Raw genomic sequence first — 27696 nt, 5'->3', positions numbered from 1 at the left:
GCGCCACTTCCAAAAGTTGTTCCGCTTCCGCAGTAAAGCCGTGGCTTGTGCATGGCATCACCTAGAGGAAGGAACTGAGTGTTGAGGCACACGGTTGAGGTCACGGTGGACGGTTGATTGAGGGCACGCGCAGTAGAGGTTGGCTGATCAAGCTGTGTCTTGCAGTCCGGGCAGTTGCGCGAAGCGTGAGAACTGTGGTCGAAAATAGTAAAGCTATATGAAGGTTCGAATATTTGGGGGAGCTTTTGTTGTTGTTGTTGTTGTTGTTGTTGTTGTTGTTGTTGTTCAGCTCCTTATTCGCATAATGTTCCCTATGTCACATTAGTGATTCCTTTTGCGTGATCGTGCGCCACAACCTCCATAGCACCCCAGGAAAGCCAGCCGACTACTCGCAGACACGGACGCGCCGGCGACTTTTCGTCCACGCCGACAGTTGGCCGACGGAAGGCGTCATCGGCGCGGTGAGACATGGGTGCCGACAGATCTCCGACACGGTGTCGAATCGAACGAATGTCGGCCTGGTTGGTGTCTCCGCCCCTTTCACGATCCGGTGTGTGCTGCAGAGACGATAGGCAGGCTCCGAACTTGCGGGCAAAACGTCACGCAGTTGAGCATCTCTGATAACGGCGAGCAACCTTGTAAGCCAACCTTGTATATTTTCCGCGTGAGGCAGTTTATTTTCGCTGGTCCCGCGCCATTTGGCAGGAGATACGGGACGAACTAAGTAATGCGTCTGATGATAAATGCCTGCGTTAAACGAAGTCGATCAGCTTCTGTAATGCCATTCTTTCGGGCGTCTAAGTAACCGGATTGTTTGGGTCACGTGAGAAGAGAGTTCCTTTATGAAGTCCGTAGGGAATCACATCCGCCACGATGGCTCAGTGGCTATAGGGCGTTGTGCTTTTGAGCCCAAGGACGCCAGTTCGATCCCAGCGCAGTGGCTACTTTTGAGATGGAGGTGGAAAGTGAAACGCCCGTCTGTCGAGATTTCGGCGCATTTCAAAGAACCCCTGGTGGTCGAAATTAATCCACAGCCTTCCCCTACGGCGCGTTTCATAGCCCACGTGTATAATCTGAATGTGAATAGTGAGTCCCAGAATTTTTATTTTTGAGTCCATCGGTACAGGGGTGTACTCAATGTAAACTTGGCTATTGGGATTCTACTGCTGCCTCATTTTTCACTGCTAGACTAAAGGCCACCGGTAGCTACAACATGGCGCAGGAGATCATTGAAGCTCACCGTATCGCCCAATTTATTCGACCGGCCAGGACACTTCCGCGACAATATCGACTTCAATGCCCCCAACTGAACGCACCTGTCATCACTGCTTCTAAGGCCCTGTCCCACTGGAAATCCACGCCAACATCAAAATCTCCCTCCACCCGCCCCCCGAAACATACACCTTAAAGGAGTACTGACACGAAATTTTTATGTTACGTTTTTTTCGCTGCTATGCGTGCCTACCAGCCCACTAATCATAGAATGACAGATTAGACGGTCGAGCGCAGCGTAAACATTCATTTACGGCGTCGTTTATTCGTGCCAGTTTCGGTTTCGACTGAAAAACGCCGAGCGGCCGCCATGACAGCATGTATAACATGACGTCACCATTCTTTCCGTATCGCTGCCTCTCTGGAAGCGCGCGCGAGCGAGCGCACGGGCGCGCCCAGACCGGCCGAGGTTTTCGCCGTCCCCACAGGCCCGGGCAGCATGACGTCAGTCCAAAAACCATGACGTGTACACACGCCCGAGCAGCGCGCGCCAACCACAGCCAGCGCGTCGGCTTCGTCACGGGAGCCCCGACGTCGGCAGTTTGGGGCACGTAGCAGATGATGTCACGTCGGCCCGCTCTGGGCTTTCTCGTGCGGGCGAAGATTAAACTGGATTTTAAATATGTTTCGCTGAACGGTTGCTGTTGAAACTTGCTGGGAGATATCTCCTGATAAAAAGGAAGCGTTTTACATAGTTATCTCAGCTTTGAAATTTCGTGTCAGTACTCCTTTAATCGAGTGGCTGTGCTTATGCACACGGGGGCCGCAGAAAAAAGAGGGCCGAAGCGCTCGCCTCGCTGTAAAGTAATACCCCGTACGCTCAGACACAGGGTATGTCGATGCTTCCGACTACCGGCACCACAATGCCTTCGCGATAGCAGCCATCGGTGTACCAAACAATCCCCCCTCACTTCCCTCATGATCCGCACTGCAGAACCGGTCACCGCGTAAGAGGCGAAATCGCCGGCTACCACGTTCAATCGTACGATCTGATGCGAAAACGGCCATTAGAAGTTATGCTGCGGGTTCCATCTCACACTAGGCCCTAAAATTTCCCCTTCAAGACCCACCTACTACCCAGGTTGAGCTGATTTGGACTCCTGCCCACACTGCAGGCTTGAGGGTAACGAGGCGGCGCACACGACTGCCGGAGCGCTCACCTCCCGGGCGTGCCCCACCTCTGTATAGCCTCTCACGGAGCCAGATCAGCCCGATATAGCCTATGGAGCTGCAATGAAATAACTACTCATCTCTCTCGCCTCAAACACCCCAAAGACCACCGCTGACTGACTTACACGGAAGAGCGACTGCGGAAGAATCTCTTCCGAATAGGGCTCTCCTTCATCGTCGACGTCCCTCTCCCTTTTGCCCGCTATGCGGAGACAAGGCGACGGTGCAAAAATCACATATGGGCCTGTCCAAATGATCACCTCCCCCAAGTCAATGCCTCGGAGCTCTATGAGGCAGCGTGGAGCTGCTCTGGCCCGAAGATTAAGGAGGTCATAGCCCGGGCTACACAGCTCCGGCTGCCGGCCACCTCCCTCGCTTAGAGGCCTTCTTCAACAAAGTTTCTCTGTCTCTCTCCGATAAAGCGGAGGGCCTCCAGCCACTGCGTACTCCTGAGCTCGTCCAGTGGAACTGAATAATACGGTACTTGCTCGCCCTGAGTGCCCTGATATGTGCTGGTGCGGCAAATGGGAAGTTTAAAGGGTATTCACACGACGGAGCGTTTCAGCGGAGAAATCCGAGGGAGGTCGTGACGTCACCGCAGGCGGACTTCCTCTCGGCCAACTCCTTCGCTCACACTGCAGTTGCTACAGTGCTCTAGAACTACTGTACTCACACGGAGGATGCGTCTGTCGGACGGAGATCAGGGTTTGCAGTCGCCTATGTCTAAAGCAGAGCTGCCGTAGCACCGCCGATTCCGCTACGGCGGCAATTTGTGCTAAAGCCCCTATGAACTGATCCTGTCAGCCGCCCAAAAATTGGCCGTGGACGCGATGTAGGCGCTGCCGCGGGTAGAGAACGGTGCGCGACGCGCGAGGCAGTGGGTGGGGATGCGCGCGCTGGGAGCGGTCCACCTACGGGCCCGCATACAGATGTTAGGCTTAACACTGGGGTGAATATTCGATTGCCGCTCACGCAAGTGGCGCAGATGTCGGTTTTTAATGCAACTTTCCACCACATCATTATCCCCTTTCTCGCATGTGCAGCTCTGTTTGCGCCTCGGGGAGCGATCACAAGTTATGGCTCCAGCTACCTGCGCCGGTCTGCGCCACTTCGTGGCCGCGGCCGCGGCCGCCGCTCGCCCAGCGACCGTGCTGGTGGTATACGCGGCTCGCTCAGTGCGCCTGTCGTGAGCGCGGCGCATAATCGCGTCCATTGTAATAAGAAGCAATAAACATAGAGTGCCTTCAACCGCTTTAGAACTTGAGTCGCCGCCAGCTGCCCGACGAGCAGACGAAATCCCGCTGCCTCCGCCGCCAGGGATCGGATCGTTTGTAGCTCGTTTGTACCTCCGATGGGAGCGGTGCGCCGGAGAGAAACCGTGACGTAGGGGTCACGTTATGCGCACTCCTAGGAGCCAAACGGCAGATTTCTCCTTCGTGTGAATACCCCTTTAGGAGCCGTTCCGCTGGTACAGATGCCGGCCGCCGGCTTTTTCGATCTATGGGCCATTTAGTGCTTTCGCAATAATAGCCTACATGACGGATGAAAGCAGCGGCCATCATGGCGTCACAGGATTTCTGTGCGACTGGCCGCCGTCAAGAAACATTACTGTATAATTGTACTAGTGATGCCTGTAGTTCGATTTTATTTTTCCCGTTAAGGGGTAACGCGCAGGTATACATTTTATTGTAACCCTTCAGGAGTAACGCGCAGTTAACATACCGATAATTATGATTTTAGTGTTGCGCCAGACCCCTACTGCGCAACGGCTGGTGTTGTGTGGCGCATAATTTGAAATTTTTTTAGTAGTCCTTGTCTTTTTTATTTCGCTAATATACGTGTTCTGGGGCTAGAATGGACTAGTGAATTAGCAAGGGCTTGTTCTTTCAATTTAAACGAGATTGTATTTTGCTTCTGTGGCCCCTTAACGGCTTTTCGAGCTCAACATTACCTGCTTTAGTGATGATGATAATGGTTAGAGGATTTCCCCTTGAATCGGGGGATGGCATCTGCAATCACACCAGCATAAGTAGTGCAAGCTGCTCTAAATATCTTGTTCCACTAAGACACATTTTCACTTTCGATTCTGCGCTGTAGATAGCTATTTTTGAGACAATCGAACATTTATGCGCACCTTTCCCCCCTTTTTTTAACCAATACTTTGATCGCCTTTTGCAAATCTTCACTGCAGAGCAGTTAAAGGTTCCCTCAACTACTAGTACACCATGCCTTAAAGGGACACTGAAGTGATATGTAAACATTGCGGGATTACTAGCGCAAATTGTAGTCCGGAGTCCCCAGGCCATGTTTCGACCACTCTAGGCGCGTTTACGCGATTTTATTTAGTAGAAAAACTAATTCGAAAACGCTGTCCTCCTCTCTTTACGCTCGCCCATTTTCTGTGGCGTTTTCGTGTGACGTCAGGAGGGGATGAGCTGGCAATTGGCTGCGCCACGGCTGCGCTACTGCACGGCTCCCCGGCCGACAGAGTCAGTCGGCCCTGCGTTTCGTCCGCCGGCCGCCGGCGGGTCGTCGCAATCAAGGAGGTTAAAAAAAATTGCTTGGGACACGTTTGTGAATGGAAGAATGTGCCTTTCTTTACTTGGTTTGTTTGTACACTGTATCTAGCTCCAAGTCAAGGTCGCTTCACACAAGCGCTGCACATGCGACGCTTCGCTGACTGGTACGCCAGTAGGAAAATATAAGGCCTCTTGAAGGCGGGAGAAGAGTCAGCGAAGTCAATATAGGTACTAAGCAAATAAAATCAACTGATATATTTACCGTACAGCGTAAAACTAGGGCGCGGGAAGCACTTTTTTGCGCTGGGCGAACAAGCACAGCGGTCAGCAGCACGACTACGCATCTGCGAACGCTTTTCCGTCTACGAAATGCAATTGCTAGACGTGAGCTACTGTGGAAACTCGGGCGACGCTTACTGCACGATCGCAGTACAACAAATAGTCACCTAAGCGGCTTGAAATGCCAAAATTAAATACAAGTGCAAACCGGTTGTACAATATATACCCTATATTAACACGGCATCCGCGTCCCGCTCCATGGCCTAGCGGTCTGGGGCGCTGGGATTCCACCGCAAATGTTTTGCGAGTCACGGGTTCGAATCCCCACGGGTACTTGCTTTTTTTTTTGTAAGTTAACTTTTTTGTTTTCCGCCGATGTTTTCTATATTGAGTTCACCTTTTTTTGGGCCGCAACGTTCATGGCTACACGAACTAGTTCACAAAACGCGCGCAGGCTGGCACTGGCGCGCAGGCTAGCACTGCCTGCAAGCACCGACTGCTTGCAGGCAGTGGGCACAGGCCAGAATGAACAGACCCTTGGCCTGGTGCGAACACGCTTTTTACGATACAGGCATGAGGGAGGCAAGCTCCAAATATGGGGGAAAAGCGCATGGCATTTGGGCGTCTGCGGGTACGCGGAGGGCGTTCATGCACTGCGTAGGTCTCGGCTAGTGAATGCTACGACTACAAGCCGTCCTGGGAGGCTTATCTTGTGCATTTTACAGCCGACAACATGGCAGAAGCGCGGTACGATGATTACTGAGATATTGAGAATGCCCATCCAACAAAGCCATTGGTTATGTTTTAAGAACCGAAACCGAAACCGAAACTTGTGTGATTGCTAACCTTGGGCGTCGTCCAATCACGGCGCCCCTCCTCTCAACGTCACAGCCTTAGTTGGTGCGGCCGCCGCAAACCGCGCATGGTAGTTTTTCTTCTTTCGCGCTTTGTAAAATAATTACCGATTTGTCAACCGGATAAACGATGAAAAGTGTGCTAATTTGAGCCAGTCTACGCAGTGCAAGCAAAAACGGGAGCTTGACAAATTCACTTCAGTATCCCTTTAACGGTATAACCAAGTAGTTCATGAAAGTAGACTTTCCCTTTATATTGGACCAAATGGATACCTTTCATTTCACAACTAAGCTATTGTTTTTTGTTTTTTGTGAGAGGTTGCTCTACGGCATAAAGGTCCCTAATTCTCATAGATATAATAATGCACCAGTTTCGCATGCGAGCAGAGACAGCGTCTAGTTGGTCCCATGTCCATTGCTGGAGATCTGGAGGCCTCCCAGGATGAAGTCCTGTACCCTGAAGGTGTTGCATGCGTGTGGTTCGAAGTCCTCGGCAAGTCAATACGGCATGGTCAGTGTCATTAGCAAGTGCTCTGTTATTTCCGTATCGCTTCCACAGCATACACATGTTTCAACCGCTTGCATTTTACGGGGCCTTGTCCTCGAGGACCAAGCTCAGCCCTCAAAAAGCAGCACACTTCCTTCCGTGTTCTCGTAAAAAGCTTGTTCTATTTCAATCTCTCGTTTGTCTGCTTTATAGAACTCCATTTTCCCCCGCCATTTTCCCTCAACTAACAGCTCTCAGTTTCCTTCACTTTCTTTCAGCAAACCCTAATTGGTTGTTGGCGTATCCGATTTTGTATTTTGTCGTCAGCTTTTTTGTACCCTTCTATTATTTAGCGTCCATGTTTTTACGCGTACATTTGCACACTTCTTGTGCATTATTTATAGTTCCAGTTTCTAAGCCCCTCGCCAAAGTGTACTTTACGGGATAGTCTTTTTGCAAGTTGTTCCATCGCATCAGGCTAGAGCGAGTGAAACTAATTGAAAACTACATTTATATGAATTCTGAATTCATGCTACGTTAGCTTAGGTTGAGGTTAGTTTTAAATTGGGTTTACGTCAGGTAATGTTAGGTTTAAATCAGGTTACGTTGAAACAGCCGTTTGAAGTGCGTGATGCTGAGAAACGACCTGCAAACGGACGCTTCGTATTTTACTCATTCCTTGGCGCAATAGAGGACGCTTTCTTTGCTTCAAAAAAGGCGCCATTTTGCAGCGCCGCCTACTTGGATTATTAACACATATGACAGAAATAATACTTAAGTAATCATTGTATCTTTAAATTTAGTTAAATGTATTGTGGTAGTATTTTGGAAGTTTAAACATTTGTTTTCTTTCAGCAATCTTGAATGCGGTATTGGCGGTTGAAGGAACGCGGCTGTAACAGCTGGGTCTCTTTCTGCGTTCGCTCACGTCGAGGGATACGCAACCACAGAAGTAAGTTTTTCAATCCTCAAAATTTCTCGTTAAATTTCTCGATCATCCGCCATCCTCTGTTGTAATATGTACAAAAACACTTTCATTTTACTAATTTGGGGTTACTTTGGGCGTATGATGGACATAAACATTTATTTTTTCCGCATACTCCGACTCCGTCCGGCGGCACTTACCTGTCCGGCAGTGGAGTGTCTTGCACTCCTACCGCCGCTAAAGCAACTTTTTGTCGTTTATGTGTAAACGCAGCCTTCATTTATGAGCTCATTTTGTTCATTTTGCTTGTAGTGCTACAAAGCAATCGCAGTTTTCATAACATGTTGCTGCTTGAATGGGGCATGATCCGGCACGGTCCGCCGAAAGCATGGCTAGCGACTTTTTGTTGGGGGGTGGCAACGTGTCCTGAAATGTCATGAACTTGGCCGCAGATGGGACGAGTAATCCGGGCCCAGCGTAAGGGAGCGGGTAGCGTATTCCGCTCCCACAACAAGCACAGGAAAGGAGCCCCCAAGCTCCGAGCCGTCGACTACGCTGAACGGCACGGTTACATCAAGGGTATTATCAAGGTAAGTTTACTGCGGATTTGCACATTAGGAATGCAGCTTACGTTACTCATTCATTTTACCTTTGTGCACGCGTGGTGATTGTAAACCAGTGACGGCGTCGAAAAGTAGGTTTCTCTGTTTGCCGCGCGAAAGCACTGAATCTTCCCACAATTCCACGGATGTGTAACGAGAGGCGCCGATAACTCAGTACTGCGGTTTGTGTAGTATAGCTTGCACGCCCTTTGTGTGTGTGTGTGTGTGTGTGTGTGTGTGTGTGTGTGTGTGTGTGTGTGTGTGTGTGTGTATCAATTTGTAAACTACGTAAACGAGTCACGCATGTTTTGTTGCCTAGGGTTGACAATCGCTACTAACTTGGAAAAGGTAGAGACCTCCGCGAACGAAGACCTTCCCATTTCTCATGAGGCGAGCTGTCGTGTGCTAGTAGTCGCGCAAATGTATGCATATTGTTTCGTTTTGAAATTCTGAGGCATGCATCGGTTTAGGAGGGCTGCACACAAGTCCTGCCATTCAGAAATCTGTTCCGTGTCAAGGCTTGAAGTCAAATTTGAGGTTATCGGGTTTTTCAGTAACGGTTGCAGTGAAAGAGCATTGAAACTTCCTCATAGCTTCAAGAGCCCGGTACTAAGCAGACATTTCCACTGACACCAGTAACTGGAATTTGCATGTAAAATGCTAGCACCTACAGAGTGGACTGAGGAAATTAAAGAATCTGTAGTCACGTTCTTTCTGTTGCTTATGAAAAGTGGAGTGTTGATATAGGTGGGGCATTTTTTGTGCGAGGCAAAGTGAATACACTGCTTTGCAACTGAACGCTAAAGGCCCAACCACATAAACTTGCAAAATCAACGTACTTGCTCATCGGTGTCACTCGGCGAACGCCGAATGCGTTGCAAGTCTGCGTACACCAGATATCCGCACACAGAAACCAGTTCGCCCGCACTGTGAATGGATGACTAAGCTGGCTGACGGAGTTGGTAATGAGAACGGGGCAAAGAAACGGTCCTGGTTTCTTTGATCTGTGTTCGGGCGCTATTTAATGGTGTCACAGTAGCTAGCGCGAGGGTAAGAGAAAAAGCTTGGATTCCAGCTTTATGTTGTCACATGCTGGGGTTCACTGAAGGTGTAGTGGTACAGAGCCCTGGGGCTGTCATTTAGTGCATCAGCAGCTATGTTGCACCACTAGCAAGAAGAGCAGCTGCCTCTGGTAAACAATTACGCTTAATTTTGTTCAGAATTCTTTCCGTGCTGGCTCCTTTTAAGTCTGGATAACTTGCGGGGAAATGTGCCTGTCCAGCTGTTTCACGGGTCCACATGATGTGTCTTTCATTTTGTGCAAAAACCCAGCTGTGTGTTATGTGACGGCATTCTTAAGCAGTAAATAGTTTTCAGTTAGAGGAACTTATAACTATAAAAGGAAGTACCGGACAGTTACTTCCTTTTTTGTACAAAAATTATCCACCAGCAACACTCATTAAAAGCCAATCTACTGTCGGTCACACAATAAATCGCACCAAGGAAGCTGTGCGCGATAACTATTGGCACGACTCCTTCCGGCCGAGTGCCTGCTGTTGAGATAGCTTAGGGCTTGTTCTAGCCTCGTCGATGCATGTCAGTTTTCTTGATCTCGGCCGCAGCGCTTCGTTTCTCTGGAGCGGCGGCGCCTTGCGCAGTGCTCCGAGCAAGCGGCACGATTTGTGGCAGCAGCTGAAAGCGTTAACAGGCGCTTATCTCGCACAAAGACGCCGTTTATCCTTACATGTTGTCTGGCGCTGTTTTTATTTTTATCTTGCTGCCTGTAAATAAAACAAGCATTTAAACAAGTGTGGGAAAAAGAACCAGGGTTGGTTGTAATGTGACGAACATGCGCTGTTGATATCGAGCACTGAAAACAACCGCGATGGTTTGTTCACTCCTTAAAAGAATGTAGGCGATACAGCGAGTGATTTACTACAAGCCGACTGGATGTGTCCAGAGTTGCCGTTGTTGTCGATAACCCCATGAATGCGCAGTGGAAGCGACGTGTAAAGAGACTACGATTTTTGAGCTGGAGCGAAGGCGTTCCCATACCTCTCCGAGTACACTTCACTACTCGTCAGCTGTGCAGCCACAGTCATTTCTTTTGGCGAGGTGCATTTTCATCATTCCCCGACATTATCAGTGGGGTTCACGTCGGCTCCGCATGGAAGCCCCCTCAGCTGACGCACCGCGTGGTCCTCCTGGGGAGCGCTCACTGCTCGTGCCGTGTGTGGACAGGGCTTGAAAGGACGGCAACGCCTCAAGGCTTTTCAATAGCAAATTACTCATTTTAAATGCAGAGCATTTCAGTAACTCACGATGTTACCCGCGTTGACGTCCGCCGTGGTCCGCACCGTCGTTATCCGCACCCCTCCCCCTACACTATATAAAATAAAATACTATCCGGCGCCAGGTTTCGATCCCAAGACCCTGCTGGCGGAACGCAATGTACATGGTGCTCTACCCACTGCGCCACAAAGCCGACACAGAATGGGACACTACGAACGCGCCTTATATCGTTGACTCATTCAAATTACTGCTGACGAGCGCGCTCTCGTCAGTAGTTGCCACAAGTGCAACAACATTAACATAACGCAAACTTCTTGACATCGTGCGCCCCCGGAAATGCTCTGCATTTGATCGTGCCCCTCGCGAGGGGGGTGTTTCATTTTTTAGTATAAAACTCTATAGGTTAGGTGTCCTGGAAAACATGGCGTCAGCGTTTAAACGCCTCCTTCGCTTAAGCGAGTATACTGCCAACATTGCACGGTGCTGCAACGTTTGCAGTACACACCCCATCTTTTTTTTTTTATCGTAACTGTGTGTTTTGTTTGGTTTTTCCCTAGCAAAATGACCGCCGCGGTTGTTTTCGGTGCTTGACATCAACAGCACGCTCGTCACATATGATGACAATAAAAGCAGCACTGGACAACGTATCGCAAAGATGCATGAACGGCACCGTTGTGCGTGTGAAATGCATGCCATGCGCTTTGGCCGCTGCGACAAATCGTGCCGCTCGCTCGGAGCACCGCGTGAGGCGCCCGCCGCCTGGTGCTGCATTCGAGAGAAACTAAGTGCCGCGGGCGAAACCGAGAAAACTGACATGCATTAATGAGACTAGAACGCGCATGCGGCCTCTGCTATCTCGACAGCAGGAGCTCGGCCGGAAGGCGTCGCGGCGATAGTTATCGCACACCGCTCCCGTGGTCCGATTTATTTTGTGACCAACAGTACACATCGCATTTTCCACCTTTTCAGACTTCCTCCTTTCCCATATCATCTACACATTTTACCTTTACATAACACCGCTGCCCTTATGGTGGTACTACCTTCGCACTAACAAAATGCAGGACACGCTTTTTTTTTTTTTTTTCCTCGACTTTGAAGAGCTAAACATTGACACAACAGCATTAGAGATTAATTACGATAAACTAATTTCTGTGGAGTCTTTTTTTGCAATATTGAGTTCCCACGACCCCACATGCATCCGCGCTACTAAAAATCTCACCTGTGGGAATGCTGCCAACAATAAAGGTGGGCCTGTGACTTCCTGCTCAGTTCTTGGTACCAAGCGGGTACAGATGTGCTCCGCTGCTGTAATTATCCCCCTTTGCAGCATTCCCCCGCGTGTTTTTTATAACTCATGGCACGACAGGGGCCACACTGTGGGGGCCGTTCACTCACTGAACTTTTTCCTCTACTTGCGGACGTCTCTTCATGTCACGAGTAGTCGAATGCCTTGATCCTCAGTTATGAGAGTGCACACTTCCCAACGCCTAAAGCTGCATCTGCTCATTCCCCTGCAAAACCTGGAGCTCTACTGGCTGACTCGACGACTGACTTTAGCAGTCGTCAAGTCATGTCGGACATTTTTGAAGATTTTCGTATCCCTTGCGGGACGGGTGGCCGCTCTAGACTACTTGCAGTTTGGGAGAGGATGTTGCCGAGAGGGTAATCTTCCCTCCAGGCGACCGAGGTGGGAGGCGAGGTGGGAAGATTTCTTTAAAAAATTCCTTCGTCTTGGGTCCAGTGGAAACAGAAAAAAAAGACTGGCAATTAGACCTCTGCCGAGTAGGAAGTTGGCCTACCCTTGTAAAAAAAAGACCACCACAGACAGGCTTACCGAAAACAGGGCATCCATAATGACACCAAGAGTGCATCATTAAGTTCAGATGTAGTGGAAAACAGGTATAAGGAACTGATTTCAATTCCCTGATGTGAACATCATTATTAGTGGGCTTGGCTGGATATGTCAAGAGCAGCATTGTCATAATTTTTACAACTTTGTGCCGTTACTGATTATAGCAGCTTTCCCTGGTTTCGACGTTATCCCGGGGCTCCTTTGTGTCGCCGTGCTCCCTTCCTTCCTGTGTAGTGGGCGCCCCTGAACCTCCCGTCCTGGCCCTGTGCAGGAGATCCTGCACGACCCCGGCCGTGGTGCCCCCCTGGCTCGGGTGGTGTTCCGTGACCCGTACCGGTACAAGCTCAAGAAGGAGCTGTTCCTTGCCGCCGAGGGCATGCACACTGGCCAGTTTGTCTATTGCGGCAAGAAGGCCGCCCTCCAGGTAAGGGGCAGTCGTTGGCATGCTTCATCGCTAGGCTGTGCACCGACAGCAGCTTCTGTTCTCTGCAAGTTGTGTACCTCTTAGTGAGCATGCGTTTTTTAGCACTTATGCGTATGTGTCAGCGTTGAAGCAGCCGTGCTATCCGTTTGGCTGAAATAAGGCTCAATTAGGCCAAGTTAAGGCGACATCGGTAGCTACCCTGAGGACGTGTTGTGCTCGGTGCTTTTCCTTTGCTCCTACTTCTACTTTTGTGAGGTGGGAGATAGGCCACAGTTTTATCCACAGTCTTTGCCCATTCATGGAATAGGTGTTTTCACCGTTGACTTGCCACACGCAGTACCTGCTTGCAGAGTAGGGAGCTGTGGGAATGTGCCCTTTTTGTTGGACCAAAAAAGCCCCTGTAGCCAGTGGTCGAGCAACGAATTAAAGGGCAGCACACAGCTTGTGCTTGCTTAAAGGTCGGGACTAGCCTGTGTGAGGAAACCTGCACCTTCTACTGGCCCCGGTCAGGGCATATGCCTCCGGTCTATGAGCCTCCAGCTTCTTCTCCTGGGCAGCATTGTGTGTGACTGTGGGCAGTGGCTGCTGTGATGATTTCTGTGTCCGAAGCATCTAGCACCCATGTGGAGCTTTTAGAGGCTGTTTCTGAGCGGCTGCTGCCCACTGCACAGGTCTGGCTGGGATATTAGCTGTCCCCCTGGCGGATTAACACTCCTGCAATGAAATCCGCAATGCAGAGGCAATGCATCAAACATGGCTGGTCGTTCTTTTATCTTCATCTTCTCCTTTGGGCTTTATTATCAGTTCCTTTCCTACGGGTGGAACTTTATTTTTGCCAAGAGTGCCTTTCTGGGTAGCGGTTACGCCTGTAGCCCTGGCTACGTGTCACTTCGTGAACACGCCAGCGCCCACTCGCCGGGGCGCGCGCATGAAGTGACGTCACGAGTTTCCAATTTGCGTTGGAAGCAGGCGGCTACATCACTTACCCCCGTATTCTGAATCCCTCCTCCACTCAAAGTGCTTCCTCCACTCCGTCGAGTGAAGGATAGGGCAACACCTCCACTCGAGGTCTCCACGCATTTCATAAACGTGGTGACGCCGACCCTCCGAGGAAATCCTTCGTTTGGAGGGACCCTCGAGATCGCCCTTTTGGAGGAGCAGCGAAAGGCATCTGGGGGCGAGGTTATTGCAAATTTTTTTATTCAAGACATGAAAGTACGCTTAAGAAATATAACTTTTTAACGTTTTTATTTTTTAAGTAATTATACCGGTATTTTAAGAAATAATAGTTTCTATGGTTGAGAGCAGCACGAAAATAACATGAACCAGGTGGACACAACTAGAAATAACTGTTTTCTGGTCTGGCCACACTGCACACACACTGCGGTAGCAGACGATAAATCTGTTTTCTTTTTGTGCACGCTGCTCCAAGTCTTCACGTATCCCGCTGTGTCTCCTGTTCTTTCTGATCCTACCGATTACTATAAGTTTCAGGGCCCCCCCTCCGGATGACAGCCAAGATAACGATATGTCAGCGGAAGGGCTAGAGGTATAGGGCGGTTTGCTTCCATGCGTGACGAGCGCATATCATAGACCGGAATTGCCGACACAGTGAGCGCCTAATTATTTGTTCTTTTCAGTTCACGCCACTATCGGCAGCTCAAAGCCGACATAATGTTCAAATTACAAAGTAGTGCGTGTGTAATTTTACAGCCACCACGATGAACCCGGTAGAAATGCCCCCCTTCGACAGCACGCAAGCGCGAGGTAGCAGGCAAGCACAAAGCGACGGGCACTTGGACAGGGGCGGAGCCTCGCAGCGCAGGCGGCTCGAAGAAAAAATAAAAAAAGAAAACTGGGCTTTGGAGCAGACGACACGCTCGCTCGCTTCCCTACGGCGATCGTCTGCTTCATACGCACTGTAAGCAGCTTACGGTAGCCGTGTCATAGGTTAGTGTGACACCTTCATTACAGAGCGTTGACTTTCGGTACATGACAGCGACAACCTTGTCATTGCGAGGATAAACACAAGTCGGCACAAATATCGGAGCTCGCCCGCCGTCGCAGAAACCATCACGACGCTTCGAATTACGAGTTCCAAACAACGCCTGACGACGCGGCTTGTCGGCAGCGAAACGTTGACGAAGGCACCCATCACTTGAAATGTCCCGGCGCCATAACATCGCAACGTAACAAGCAGCCGGAACGCAGGGAGCAGTGGGTGGCCGCGGTTGCTGGCGTTTGGCTCGGCAGCCACCTCAGCAGCTCCAGCAGTGACCGATTTGGTAAAGAGGCACCGCGACACGAATTTGCCCTTGCTGAAGTGCTCAAGCGTATTCAGCCAGCACCTTATGCTCTGACATGGCAAATTCGCGGTGCGGAAATCCCCTGAACCTTCATTGTATGCCTCGTCAATGCGGGATACATGCTCCGGAAAAGAGGCGAGCGAGCACAGCCGGCTAGAACCGAGAGCAGCGTAGGCGGCCATCTTGAAAATAGTACTGGAGGGCTGCTTCAAGGTAGCACAGACGACACCTTGGAGTTGCTCCTTCAAATCGTGAGCGGCTCCTCCAAATCGTCGAGCGGCTCCTCCGTTGAAGGAGACACTCGAGTGGAGGTTAGTTTATGAAACCGAAACTCGCATTCAAGGGTCCTCTCGAGCGGAGGCTCGAGTGGAGGAGGGACTCAGAATACGGGGGTTAGTTTCCCTCTCGCAGAGGGATGTCACGCTGATGTCCATTTGCTGTGCACTGCTCCGCGTGATGTTTCGTCAACGTGACAAATCACATCAAACTGAAGTATGTTCCACACGTCGCAGGCCAGTCATATTTCAGCCAGGGTATTCTGTTGAGTAAAGGAAGCGAACTGTGTAATAATATTAACACCAAAAAATGGTGTCAGTACCCCTTTAAAAAAGTGCCCATCAAATATCCTCTGCGGTGGTAAGCCTAACCGTCTCTGTTGGGGCCAGCTGGCATCCCCGAGAGCTTTGAAGCTCCCACCAAGTGTGCGTGCCTCCCATTGGCGAAAGTCGTCATGCTTTCTGGCCAAGGCAGAGGCCGCTGCCGGTGCACAATCGTGCAGACACTGGCGTCTAAAAAATGCGCATGCAAGGCTCATAAGGACCCACAAATGCTTTGTTGTGCACTTGCTGGAACAATGGAACCCAACAAGCAGGAGGGAACTGGAAGGGCAAAGTGGCGCCGGCGCCATACGCAGCTTGTAGGCAAGGAACTTGCTCACGGACTCTGTGGCTTGCGGCATTGAGCAACCCGAGTCGCCGTTCGAGTGTCTCCAGAAATCTACTTCTACAACCAAAATTTCGTGCGCATGAAACTTTCTTGCATTGAAATTACGGCAAATGGGACTTTGTTACCCAGAGGGTGAAAATACATGGTGTGCATACACTTGAAGTTAAAAAAATACGTGGTTCGTTGCATTAGGGGTTTTGTTACATCGAATCCATTACATTGATGTTGGACTTTATGTATACAATAGACTGTGCACTCTCTTTTGGCGGCACTTTTTCTATAGACGAGAATTTCCATCGTGCATTGGGCGCTCGTGCTTTGGGCGCTGCCATTTCGATTGAGGCGCCACCTGGCAGGCATTTCTTGGGGACTGCGGGGGGAGTGGACAACGCTGTTGTTCCGTGCTGTGCATGGATATTGAGAGCTGTCAGGTTTTCCCATAAATTCCGTTCCCAACCCACTAAGGCAGCGGGCCACCCCACACGCGCTTTGTACTGACGGGGGTCGCCTGCGAGGCTACGTTTCGCCGTGCCAGCTGGACGCGCGACTTTTTTATCGTCAGTCGATGTTTATTTTCTTAATCATGGGCACATTGCTGTCATTTCCTGTACAGAAGCTACTCGTCCGTGTGTGATCATGCTGTTGGCTGCACCAACAATCGCGTAAGTGCAAAGTGCTCAGTCAAAAAACGTGTGAAGTGCAGAGTCTATTCGCTGAACAAATGTCCTGCATCCCTTGAGTTTTGTTGCGAATGGGTTGTCGTGCTGAATCGGGAAGACTTCGAACCTAGCAAATTTGCAAGAATAAGTACTGGTGTGCGCTGCTTTTGGAAGCGCTGTTGATTCATCCTCATGCTCAATCCTTATCGCACGTTTCTGTTCTCTGGAGGTAGGTTCTGTTCATTTCATCGACGGGAAGTCAACAAAAATCAACGGGACACCTATGCTGCAGCTCGGGTACGCGAAAAAGTTGAGCCAGAAGCGAAATAAAAGCGTGGTGGAGCGCGCCCGGTCGTGTCGGCAAATATGTCTCCTACGTACGCTCTGAAGTAGGTGGGTTGGCGCAATCAGCGAGTGCCTCCGATCGTGCGCGCGCGGTAGTGCAAATTGTCCGAGCATGGCTTGCTGGTGTCTGTGCACGAACGTGTTGTCATTTTTTACGTGCTCCGGATACCTCATACCGAGTTGATTGTTAACCAGGCCCTGAAATATTCGTTTCAGCTGTGCGTGCTCATAAAAGTAAAATATGTTTTAACTGTATTTGCCAGCGCATAACACTATTTCCTGCTGCCAAACAGGGGCAACTTATTAGGTACACCAAGAATTCACGGCCATTTGCTTGCTTAGAAAAACTTTTGTGTTTCAGTGGTGGGTAGGAACCGTGAACAGCTATTTGCCAACATGACCGGGCGCGCTTCACCGTTGAGATGCTTTTATTTCGTTTTCGGCTCAACATTTTTGCGTACCCGAGCTGCAGCATAGGTCGGCTTCCCGTCGATGAAATGAACAGAAAATACCTCCAGAGAACGGAAACGTGCGACAAGGATCGAGCATGAGGGTGCATCAACAGCACTTCCAAAAGCAGCGTGCGACCGTACTTACCCTCGCAAATTTGCTAGGTTTGAAGTCTTTCTAACTCAGCACGACGACCCATTCGCGGCGAAACTCGATACTTCACGCGTTTTTTGATTGAGCACTTCGCGCTTACGCTGATTGTTGGTGCAGAAAACGGCATAATAATGCGCGGATGAGTAGCGTCTGTACATCGCCAAGTTATTAAGGAAATGATGGCAACGTGGCCACAATTAAGAAAATAAAGATCGATTGAGAATAAAAAGTCAGGACGAAGCGCCTGTGGGGTGGCCGGCCGCCTTGGAGGGTTGGGAACGGAATTTATGGGCAAACCTGACAGCTGTCGGACGCTTTGAACGTTCTCCATAAAGCACTGTTGACCTTGTTGCTGTTGACATGCCCAATGTTGACACTTATCGATTTTTGGTGCCGCCTGGGCGTCTGCTCGCCCTGCAGTCCCCAAGAAATTGTTCGACCCAGCAAAAATCTGGTCTTGGAGACATGGTCTGGGTACTAATGCCCCCATGGTTGCTACAAAATGAAGCTTAAAGGAACGTCTTATAACTACAGCAGTACGGGAAATCCGTACAAGGTGGAACACCGGTAAAAATGAACGCTGGATGTCCGGATTTCTCTTTCTCAGTAGTGGGCATGCATAGGAGGTTTAGTGCGAGTTAAAGGAGCCATGAAGAGAAAATACAACTTCTTTTAATTTGAAAGAACTAGGATTCAGTATCTCACTCAGCTCCATTAGAGCCACAAAAGATGATTTTAACGAAAAAAAAGCAAAAAGTATTTAAAAACTTACAAATTTTGCGCCACAGTGACGTGTTATGAGCAAGAATGACGTCATACGGGCCAACAATAAAATATAATTTTCAGTGCGTTAACTGCACGGTAGCATTCAAGTGATGCGGTCAAATGGAACTAGAGGCCCCAATACAGACGTCCAGTCATGTGTCGTCGCGACAGATCAGTTAGGCGGCCGCCAATCGCACAAACAAGGTTCCGTGACGTCATAGAAAAGTTGCGGGAAATTGGCTAGGGCATCGCCACGGCTTCACACGTTTTCTTTAATATCTCCGTTATTTGTTCGGAGATTGCGATGATATTGGTATCACTGTTATCGGGACTAAGCAGTCTTTATAATAAGCCCAACTTGTATTTTCTCTTCATGGCTCCTTTAAGTTCCGTGATGGTTTACACTCTTCCATGACCCTTAACTGCTGCACCTCCCTTCACCTCACCTATGGCTCAGAACCTTGAGAATTTATTTCACAGCAAGATCACAGCACGGCTAGGAAGCTCTGGGAATGGCGCTGTTTAGTTTTAAAAAACAATTATCGCTTGTGAAAGCTCAAGTGGCTGGTATTCATAAGCGCTGAGGTTCCAAACACACTTTTTTACTTGGCGTGAGGTGGATATAGTGAGCTACATGTGCGGTTAGTTTTGCTGCCTGTTGGAACTGAGCCCCATGCGAACAGCGGAATAGACATTCCGACTGCACAAACAAAAAGCTGTGCTCGGCTGGCGAATTATTTCTTTGCGGCTTCCTCAGACTCAGCTTCTGAACGCTTTCCTTCGCAGCGGACAAGAGGTGCCATGAGTGCGTGGCACCTCATGGTCAGTGCATGGGATTTTTTAAAGCGCGGTAAACTTTTGAAATTATTGAAGCTGAAGATTACTGTCGCTAGTGGCAGTAGTTGTTGCTGTTGTCAGAAACAAGGTGGGTGTGTCGGATTTGAATTATGTGAAGGAACGGCCTTTTGAATATTTTGGTGATTCTCGCAGCTCCAGCTAACACACACTCGGCTGCTCATTGGCCACATCAACAACCAAAGGCTAGTACACAAGCAGTCATGTGATCCACAAGCACATGTAATAAAAATCAACAAAAACAAACTGAGCGTTGTCCGTTGACCCTCGGGCAGCCTCTCTAAAGTATTGTCAGAGTACTTTGATGCTACAGTAAAACTTCGGTACAAGAGACACCTGGTTATAAGAGACATTTGAATGAAGACGGTTTGGTTGGTTCTCCTATGTTTGCCGTGTTAGCAACACTGCATACAAGAGACCTTGGTTACAAGCGGCATGATTCCTCAGTCCCTTGAGTGTCTCTTGTAACGAGGTTTTACTGTATTGTCTATATGACACGCGCCTAAATTGTGCCCGACAAAAACAAAATTCCTGTCTTCGTCAACACAGCGCACACGCATTACGGAAGGAACTTCACCCCTTCGTCACATATCTCCACTGTCATGGCGACACTCTGGGCCCAAGCTTGTTTCCAGGAGATGGCACGTTTCCATCTTGGCGTCAGGTAGTGAAATAGCAATGCTTTTCGTCATTTTCTCTGTAGCCAGAACAACAGCCAGGAACGCAGCAAGTTAATGGCAAATTTTGCTAGTGAATTCGTAGATGCGGTGCCACTCATGCAGCAAAACAATCTGGTTTCTTATTTTCATTGCTGCGACAAATTCCCAAATGCCAAGCGACGTTTACTTTTGACCGTTTTAGCCATTTGGGAATTTGTCACAGCAATGAGAACCGGTCCTTTTGCCGCACAAGCGGCGCCTCATCTGTTAATTCGCTGGCGAAATTTGCAGCATGTAGAACGAGCTGGAAAGTCAACTTTGCGAACCGCTTTCACAGGGCTCACACACCGCGAAGTGTTCGATGACCTCCGCCTTTTGAAAGCAACTCCCCTTAGTCTGGCTCAATCTCGGGAATATCCATCACGATAGCGACTGTGTTGAACTCCACCGCAGATAAAATGACTGAGCTGAGAAATGTGCACTACGCAGTTCAGGTGGCTGCCGTCTTGCATTGCTGCAGCGACGCCTAGTCAGGAGGGCCGTTTCACCAGAGGGCCAGTCACGCTTTAGCATTTATTTCTGGCTTTGTTTGTGCATCTTTCTTTCTCTGCCATTCGTGCGTTTTTTGTGAATGAATGAAGATAAGAGATGACCAAAACTGGAAAGCCAAAAAGACAATCACTCGGCTGATCTAACGATATCAAAATGGCCGCACCCGGTAGCACCGGAAGTTGAAAGCCCTGTCCCCCCTTAAGTGTCCCTTTGAACCTTTTATTTCTCTTCAATTAGTGTTTGTAATTGTCGGCCCCCTAGGAAAACATCTGGCAGCAGATTGTACAGTTAAGTTGGCCAAGTTGCAGCGTTTACAAAAATAAACCAACATTATGAATTTGTTTTAGGGCGCAGCACTTAGGCGGCCACTACTGTGGTTTGACATCAGCGTCGTAACTGAGCAAAAAACAAAATGGCGGAGGGAAGAGTGAGGGAAAGGGCAGTATGCTGAGCACGTACAAGACGCTCATCCGCTGCGAGGCATGGCGAATGTGTAGGGTGGGAGCAGTGAGACATAATGGGCGATGGCGACGTGCTGCGAGATGCCGCCTAGTACATGCTGCTTGGTGATGTGTGTTCACTTCTTGAGATGCAGTTGCAGCCTGTGCAGTGCTCTAGCGCTCACTTCTTGCCATTTATAAGGGCAAACAAGGGACTGCAGTCCGGCACAACCGAGAAGGTTTTTAAAAAATTGCGAACACTACATACCTGTTGCGGGATTGAATTGTCACTGGTGATATTTCCAACATAGCACATTCCACCCGCAGGAGCACGCCGTCGCATTTCATCACGAAGTGAACGCAACCACAACACACACACACACACACAGCTTCGGACACCTGCCTGGCTGCAAAACTTCGTTGGGGCACACAGTGCTACGTCAGGGAGCAAAAAACTACTACTGTCAGACACAAATTACTTTCCACAGAAGAGTGCTACTTGCCACAATGATGTAAACAGATACACAGGCCCCCTTGTGCAAAGAAATAGCGTACACTAAAACTCTGTTCATATTTACGGCTCAACGGATGGGCTTACGCAGTGCAGCCTTGGTATAGACGGTATTCGTTGAAAAGTTTAGCGGTCAATTTCTTCGCTTGGCAACACTGGAAACGCCCACAGACATGGCCGATGCGCCACGGACACGGCGCAGCCTGGGCCACTGCGGCCGCACGCAGAAGAAAAAAGACACCGGCGTGCGTCATCTGCTCCGTTCCAATCCGATTCTAAACTGTGGCGCCAACAGAGGTGTTATTAATCGTACTCACAGTGAGCTCGACGCAATACTGTGTTTCATTGTCGTGCTTAGCTGGACAAGTGCTGCCATCCCGCGGAGCCCGACGTAGCGAGTGGCGGCGCACCGTGGCCTCTGCCATCGGCTGCCGGCGGTGCGGAGGCCACGGGCGCACTCAAACGGTTGCATGGAGGAGAAGAGGGGTGCCTGATCTGCGGGCCGTGTGCACAACATCGCCTAGCAACAGACACTTGGCCACAGATATGGCGGCGCACACTTGGTTGCCTGCATGCATTCCACGCCATTGAATACTGAGGATACGTTGAGTTGGAGAGGACGGGCATGCGACTATGCCGAACTTGCAATAACCACCACAACTGCCGGCAACACCGCGGCTTGGCAGCTTGGGAATGTCGGCGTGGTTTGAATTATACCTGTACATTTTATAATTGTTTGTCTTATTAAAGTTAACGTGCAAAGACAGATTTTACGCGTTTCTTTGAGAGATTGTGTGCTGGCTTCTCATTCTCTGCTTCGTCGTGTGGCTCTTGGCACATGCGCTGAGTCACCAATCACATCATCTCTGCTGGGCAACTGATAGCTTCACTTTATTATTTACGCGATTACTTTAAAATACTGCCCCAGAGACTCGTATATTCGTTTTCTGGGGATGCCAATCTAGCTGAAAGCCTCAAGTGCCCTATTCTGTGAAAAGCCGATGCTATTGCCTGTTACAAAAAATGGTCGCCGCTGCAGAGAGTAAATAAAGCGCATTTTCCTTCACATGGGATCCGCACGTTGCCAGTGGTGAAAAAAAAGTTAGTCTTATATGTGCTGCGCGAGATGTGAGCGTGACGGCACGTGAATAGAACTGTAGTTCACGTGGCACTCCAGCCACGCGAGCTACAATATTGGAGGAGCTGTGGCATGTTGCCTGTCTGCCTGTGGAATAAATCTGCACCAGAAGTGAAGAAAAAAGCACAAACATGGCACAGCAATAAAGGACCCTCCCCAAGTAATTTTCGCCAAAAGGCGAAGACAGATGCAAATACAGTATAGCAGTTAATTCGAACTGGCGTTATGTCGTGGCATTGCCCTGTATATTTCAAAGGGGAAAACTCCCGCTAATCCGGACGCGTCCGCATCCAGAACGGTTAATTTGAACTGGGATCCCCTGGTTTCCCTGGTTTCTCGCAGCAGTCGTCGATGCAGAGTGATTACAATGTGGTGCAAATCCTAACCAAACCAAATTTCTGGGGTGAAAAACGGTGAAACAGAAAAACAACTGCGTAGCGCGCGCTACGCTGCTGCGACAGATTATTTCACTTTGGCAGCGGGCGCCAGGCCGCCGGCGCATGGCATTGTAAGTTTTCTTTGTGCAGCGTGTAACGCCGCCTTCTTCTGGTTCGGACCATGTAGTGAGGCGCGATTTTCATTCATTCTAGTGCTCACCCGCTAATTCGAACAATTATATGGCCCCTTTCGAGTTGGGATTAACAAGCTTTTACTGTAGTAATTATCGCTAGGCTTTTGTTTTTAACAAGTAATTTTGCTGTTTCGTATTGCTCCTTGTCTATCTAAAAGGTGCCACATCATTTTCTGTTGTCCTTGCAATATTTATTTGGCTTTGGAAGCGTGGAGCCGTAGGTTATTATTGTTCCCTGAGCAGTCACTGCATCGCAGAAAGTGTTAACAATGTTTGGCTATGTCAACTGCATCCGAGACACTTAGACAAGTTCAGTGTACCGAGAGTTTCACTTTTGTCCACATTGGCACACAAAGGGACTACTACTGCATTACTTGCAGATCACAGAATGCCGATGGCGTAGTATATTTTGCTGCACTGACTGGCTCATGGAACTAGAAGTGGCGTACCTGTCAGAATGGAAAAGTTGCACACATAGAAACGCTTTTTTTTACGATATTTTATGCAGATTAAATAAGTCACACTGCTCACACACGGCTTCCTGATGCAAAAAGAACAGAAACCCGTGTTTGACCACTGTTGAGAACCTCTTGATGTAGTGCATGTTCTAATCTGCCCACACCTTGAAGCAGCACGCATCAGACATTATACACCTTTTGCATTCCCTTACATCCCATGCTTTTACTTAGCGATGACCAATTTTCTAATTTTTTAAAGACACTGGATCAATACACCTATTGTAGCTACGTGCATCTTTGCGATCTTTTAACCTTCACTTAAAACTGTTTTAGCCTGAGTTTGGCGCATTATAACTGAAAGGTTGCTGTGCCAAAAAAACACAACTTCATCATCATCATTTAAAAGTGGCCCCCTGCACCCCGAGTGACTGACTGTCTGTGCAGGTGGGCAACGTGCTTCCCGTGGGGGCCATGCCCGAGGGCACGGTGATCTGCAATGTGGAGGAGAAGCCCGGCGACCGGGGCCGGCTGGCCCGCACCTCGGGCAACTACGCCACCGTCATCGCCCACAACGCGGACACCCGCAAGACCCGCATCAAGCTGCCCTCGGGTGCCAAGAAGGTGCTGCCCTCCGCCAACCGCGCCATGGTGGGCATCATTGCCGGCGGAGGCCGTGTCGAGAAGCCCATCCTCAAGGCCGGACGTGCGTACCACAAGTACAAGGCCAAGCGCAACTCGTGGCCCAAGGTCCGCGGTGTCGCCATGAACGTGAGTACCCTTCTCGCCTCTCCTGGAACTTCTTCTTGACCCGAGTGCTTCTTGGTTCATAACCTGAGAGGTGATAGCATGGGTGTCAGATTAATGAAAGGGCTCTGCAGTCTTCTTGGACTAGCCATGATGAAATGGTTTTCAAATCGTGCACGGTCATTCTACGAGTGTGTGGCAAAGATCAGAACGAAATCTTTACTCAGAGCCGCCGAGTAGCTAATGAGCGCAAAGTGTGCATGAATGTGGGTTTCAGTCATTGATTGGCGCTGTTGTTTGCCCACGGTAGGGGACATAAGATTCATTAGGCCTCAGAATTAGCTCAGTACAGACATGTCGGCAGGCCATTACCTGCTTTAGATAATGACAGTCATATATTCGTAGTACTCAAGCAAATGATGGGAGGGGCCCCTGCTATGATGATTTCTATTGCCGAAATGAATGCTGTGGAGAGTTTCTAGAGGCTGTTTCTGAGCTGTGTGGCCTTCCCTTCATTTGGGCTTGTCAGGTTCCCCCACATTGGGGTTGTACGCCAAGCAGTCTTTAGTTCCTTCTTGCCTCTCACGCATGCCAAATCGTGAATCGTCAGTGAGGTGAACGTTTGCTTGGCTAGCTGCCTGAGGTGCATTGTTTTTAATCAAGCTGCCACGTCTTATCGTGGTAGTAAGACTCAGGTTGATGTGTTTCGTAACAAGCCCTCTGTTCTTCCTCCCTTCCCTGCACACAGCCCGTCGAACATCCCCACGGTGGTGGCAACCACCAGCACATCGGCAAGGCCTCGACTGTCAGGAGAGACGCCTCCGCTGGTCGCAAGGTCAGTGGACCCTCAATTGTTGGCTTCTGTGCAAGTTGCACATTCTACAGAGAGAAAATAAGTTTGGTTCACTTAAAAAGGTGCATTGATCTCATGCAGTGGTACCAATTGTAACACAAAGAAAAAGAGAGTAGTAGTAGTAGTAGAAAACTTTATTATAAAGTCAGGCTATCTAGCTCTCAGAGGGTGGTGCCTTAGTCAAAGGCCAAAAAAGAAAAAGAGAAGCGGCTATTCACCATCCAGTTTTTCTCCGAGATTTTATGTCACAGTGGCTTGGGTGGCTGTCATCCAAAGCCATTTTATGGTGATGCTAGCGCCATTAAAACATGCTGCTTGATTAGTAGTGTGGTTTGCGTAGACTTTTTGTTATTCCCCCATTTTGTCACTGCTGACATAGTGTAGTGCAAGATTTGCAGTTTTTTTTTTTTTTTTTTTTTTTTTTTTTTGTTATAAAGTTGTTTTTACAGGGCTTGGATATGCACGAGCTACAAACAGTTAGTTCAATTTAGACAGTGTTGTACTTTATCTTCATGGCTCCCTTAAAGTTGCAGAAGATTGATCAAACTGAATAACCTGTTTCTTAGTGTGAAAACCTGTTAATTTTGAAATTCAGTTTGCGTATATTGCAGCATCATGTGCAAATGAGTGAATGTCCTTCCAACAGAAAGACCTTCCTGACTGCAATTGATTGCTAAAACACAGTTGAGCCTCAGTATAACAGAAGCCCTACTTGCAGCCAAAAACTTTGTTCCGTCGTGCACATAAAGTCGAGTTTTATGCATTCCAGTAGTGCAAATAATCTTGCAGGGGCTCAGAACATTCCTGGTAGCAGCCAGTAACATCCGAACAGAATTCCCAAAAGAACTTTAGCCATTGCAGTGTTATTATATTGCGACAAATCCTGTCATCATGCTTTAACTTAGTTCTATGGCTACTAAAAAGACTGGCTGTGCAAAGTTTATTTCACAGGTCTAACTGTGTCACGCACACCTTGTGTGCCAGCAGGTACCACCTGCTGGTGCACCACCATTTGGTACCACTATTTGGTGTACCACCATCTGGTGCCAAATGGTGTGCCACCATTCAGTACCAAAATGTCAACGAGGAAAGCGGATCAGAATGAGAAGGGTTCTTCACAAGCTAGTAACTATCTACGAGGGGTCAGCTCAGCAGAGCATGTACATTGCACTGGAGCAGTTTCAGTTTTACACCATGTACTTTTCTGTGGTGCGCTGAGAGGAAACTGAATGTCTTTGTGTGTGTGTAAACAACCTTGTCAGTGGCAACCAGCACGTGTTTCCTAAAGCAGCACACTCATCTTTCGACTTGTCGCTAGAGCCCTTATCACAGAAATTGCGTGCACATGCCCATTTTTGTGAGGGAGCAGCGAGCAATGGCCAAGTGGCATGATATTGTAGCAGCTAATGTGCATCAAAAGTAATATCTTCGTTAAGTCAACAGTGAAACTGGTTTTGAAAGCCTGTTCTCTGAGCTGACCACTAAGTGGCCTTATGTTCTAGGAGAACGTGATTGCAGTTAATAATTACTGGTGGTAGAGTTGAGTAGGCACAGTTAAGCTGTTTGCTCAAGGATTGTGCAAACGCTGTGTGGAATTCACAAACACTGGTTATTGCTCAACATGTAGCTGGGACCATAGAGTTTCTTAGTCAGTGTACTAGACAGGAAACTGCACCTGTGGATCCAGGTTGTCAGGGGGGGGGGGGGCTATGGGAAGACCACAGTTTCTGGCTTGAGCTTGGCATGACAATTGGATTCTTAAGTGAATTTTTTTTTTAACTATGCATTACCATGTCTACTAGCTACAACATAGTGGAAATCTTCCCTGTTGTGTGGTAGCCTTGAACTGCTTGTCCAAGCCAATGATGAAACTAAGAGGCAGCCTTGATATGAGGCACATAAAAGCTAGCGCCACATTCCTTTCGAGTGTATATGGTAAGAAACTATGTCTGGGACGTGCAGCATGCTCAGGGGATGGTAGCACCCAGGAGGTACACACCAGAGCTTTGATGTCTTGGTTGTTCAGTGTGCACCTGCTTAGTGTGCCTGCTCGTATAGAGGCGCACTTGTGGGCAAATGATGTTGGGCTGGTCGGCTGACCTCTTCCGTCACGCTTGGTGCCTGTTCTGCTTGCCTGCAGGTCGGTCTCATTGCTGCCAGGCGGACGGGTCGTATCCGTGGTGGCAAGGTCAACGCCCAGGGCAAGGACGATTAGGCGCCTCCCCCTTGTCCTGCCAGCTGTTAATAATAAAACCCTCGACCCCACTACCGTGTTGCTCACTGCACTGGCGTGGCCGGATGTGTTGACCACAGTGGCAAAGCTGGTGGACAATTTGCACATGGATGGGCGCTTGCACAGAACGGTTTGTGCATTTTTATGCAAGCCATGCTAAACGCTGATCTCTAAGGGCAGTTCAAATGTGCACTCCTGCCAACCAGCCGGAATTATCCAGGGCATTCCCAAATTCTGACCATTGCTCCCAATTGTAGTGGCACGACCTGAAAGGGTGGAACTTTCCGCTGAAAAAATAACCTTGCTGTGCAGCGGTCTTGCTGTTACTGCCTGGGCAGGTTAGCTATGAGCCTAAGCCTAAACTACCAGTCAGGCTGATCGTA

General features: G+C 49.1%; 1 protein-coding gene across 1 annotated transcript; it reads left to right on the top strand.

Moving 5' to 3' along the window:
• The first annotated feature begins 7401 nt into the window (after positions 1-7401).
• Rpl8 (ribosomal protein L8) lies at positions 7402-27345 on the top strand. The gene is made up of 6 exons (XM_077698294.1): positions 7402-7533; positions 7959-8096; positions 12524-12676; positions 23928-24251; positions 24976-25062; positions 27221-27345. Exons 2-6 carry the CDS (start codon positions 7959-7961, stop codon positions 27293-27295), a joined length of 777 nt encoding a protein of 258 aa, XP_077554420.1. The 5' UTR covers positions 7402-7533; the 3' UTR covers positions 27296-27345.
• Positions 27346-27696: the final 351 nt, after the last annotated feature.

The sequence above is a fragment of the Haemaphysalis longicornis genome, unplaced genomic scaffold (genome assembly GCF_048455015.1).
Source record: "Haemaphysalis longicornis isolate Haplotype H1 unplaced genomic scaffold, Haemaphysalis longicornis Haplotype H1 scaffold_2, whole genome shotgun sequence".
In the NCBI taxonomy this organism is placed as follows: Eukaryota; Metazoa; Arthropoda; class Arachnida; order Ixodida; family Ixodidae; genus Haemaphysalis; species Haemaphysalis longicornis.
The sequence above is the reverse complement of the archived record's forward strand: the minus strand, read 5'-3'. Positions and strand labels throughout refer to the sequence as shown.

What these genes read in the sequence shown, in the direction of transcription:
- Rpl8 (XM_077698294.1), top strand. Translation starts at nt 7,959, where the DNA reads ATGGGACGAGTAATCCGGGCCCAGCGTAAGGGAGCGGGTAGCGTATTC. An exon ending in ACATCAAGGGTATTATCAAG is followed by an intron (nt 8,097 to 12,523) that starts GTAAGTTTACTG and finishes GGCCCTGTGCAG; the next exon opens with GAGATCCTGCACGACCCCGG. An exon ending in GCAAGAAGGCCGCCCTCCAG is followed by an intron (nt 12,677 to 23,927) that starts GTAAGGGGCAGT and finishes CTGTCTGTGCAG; the next exon opens with GTGGGCAACGTGCTTCCCGT.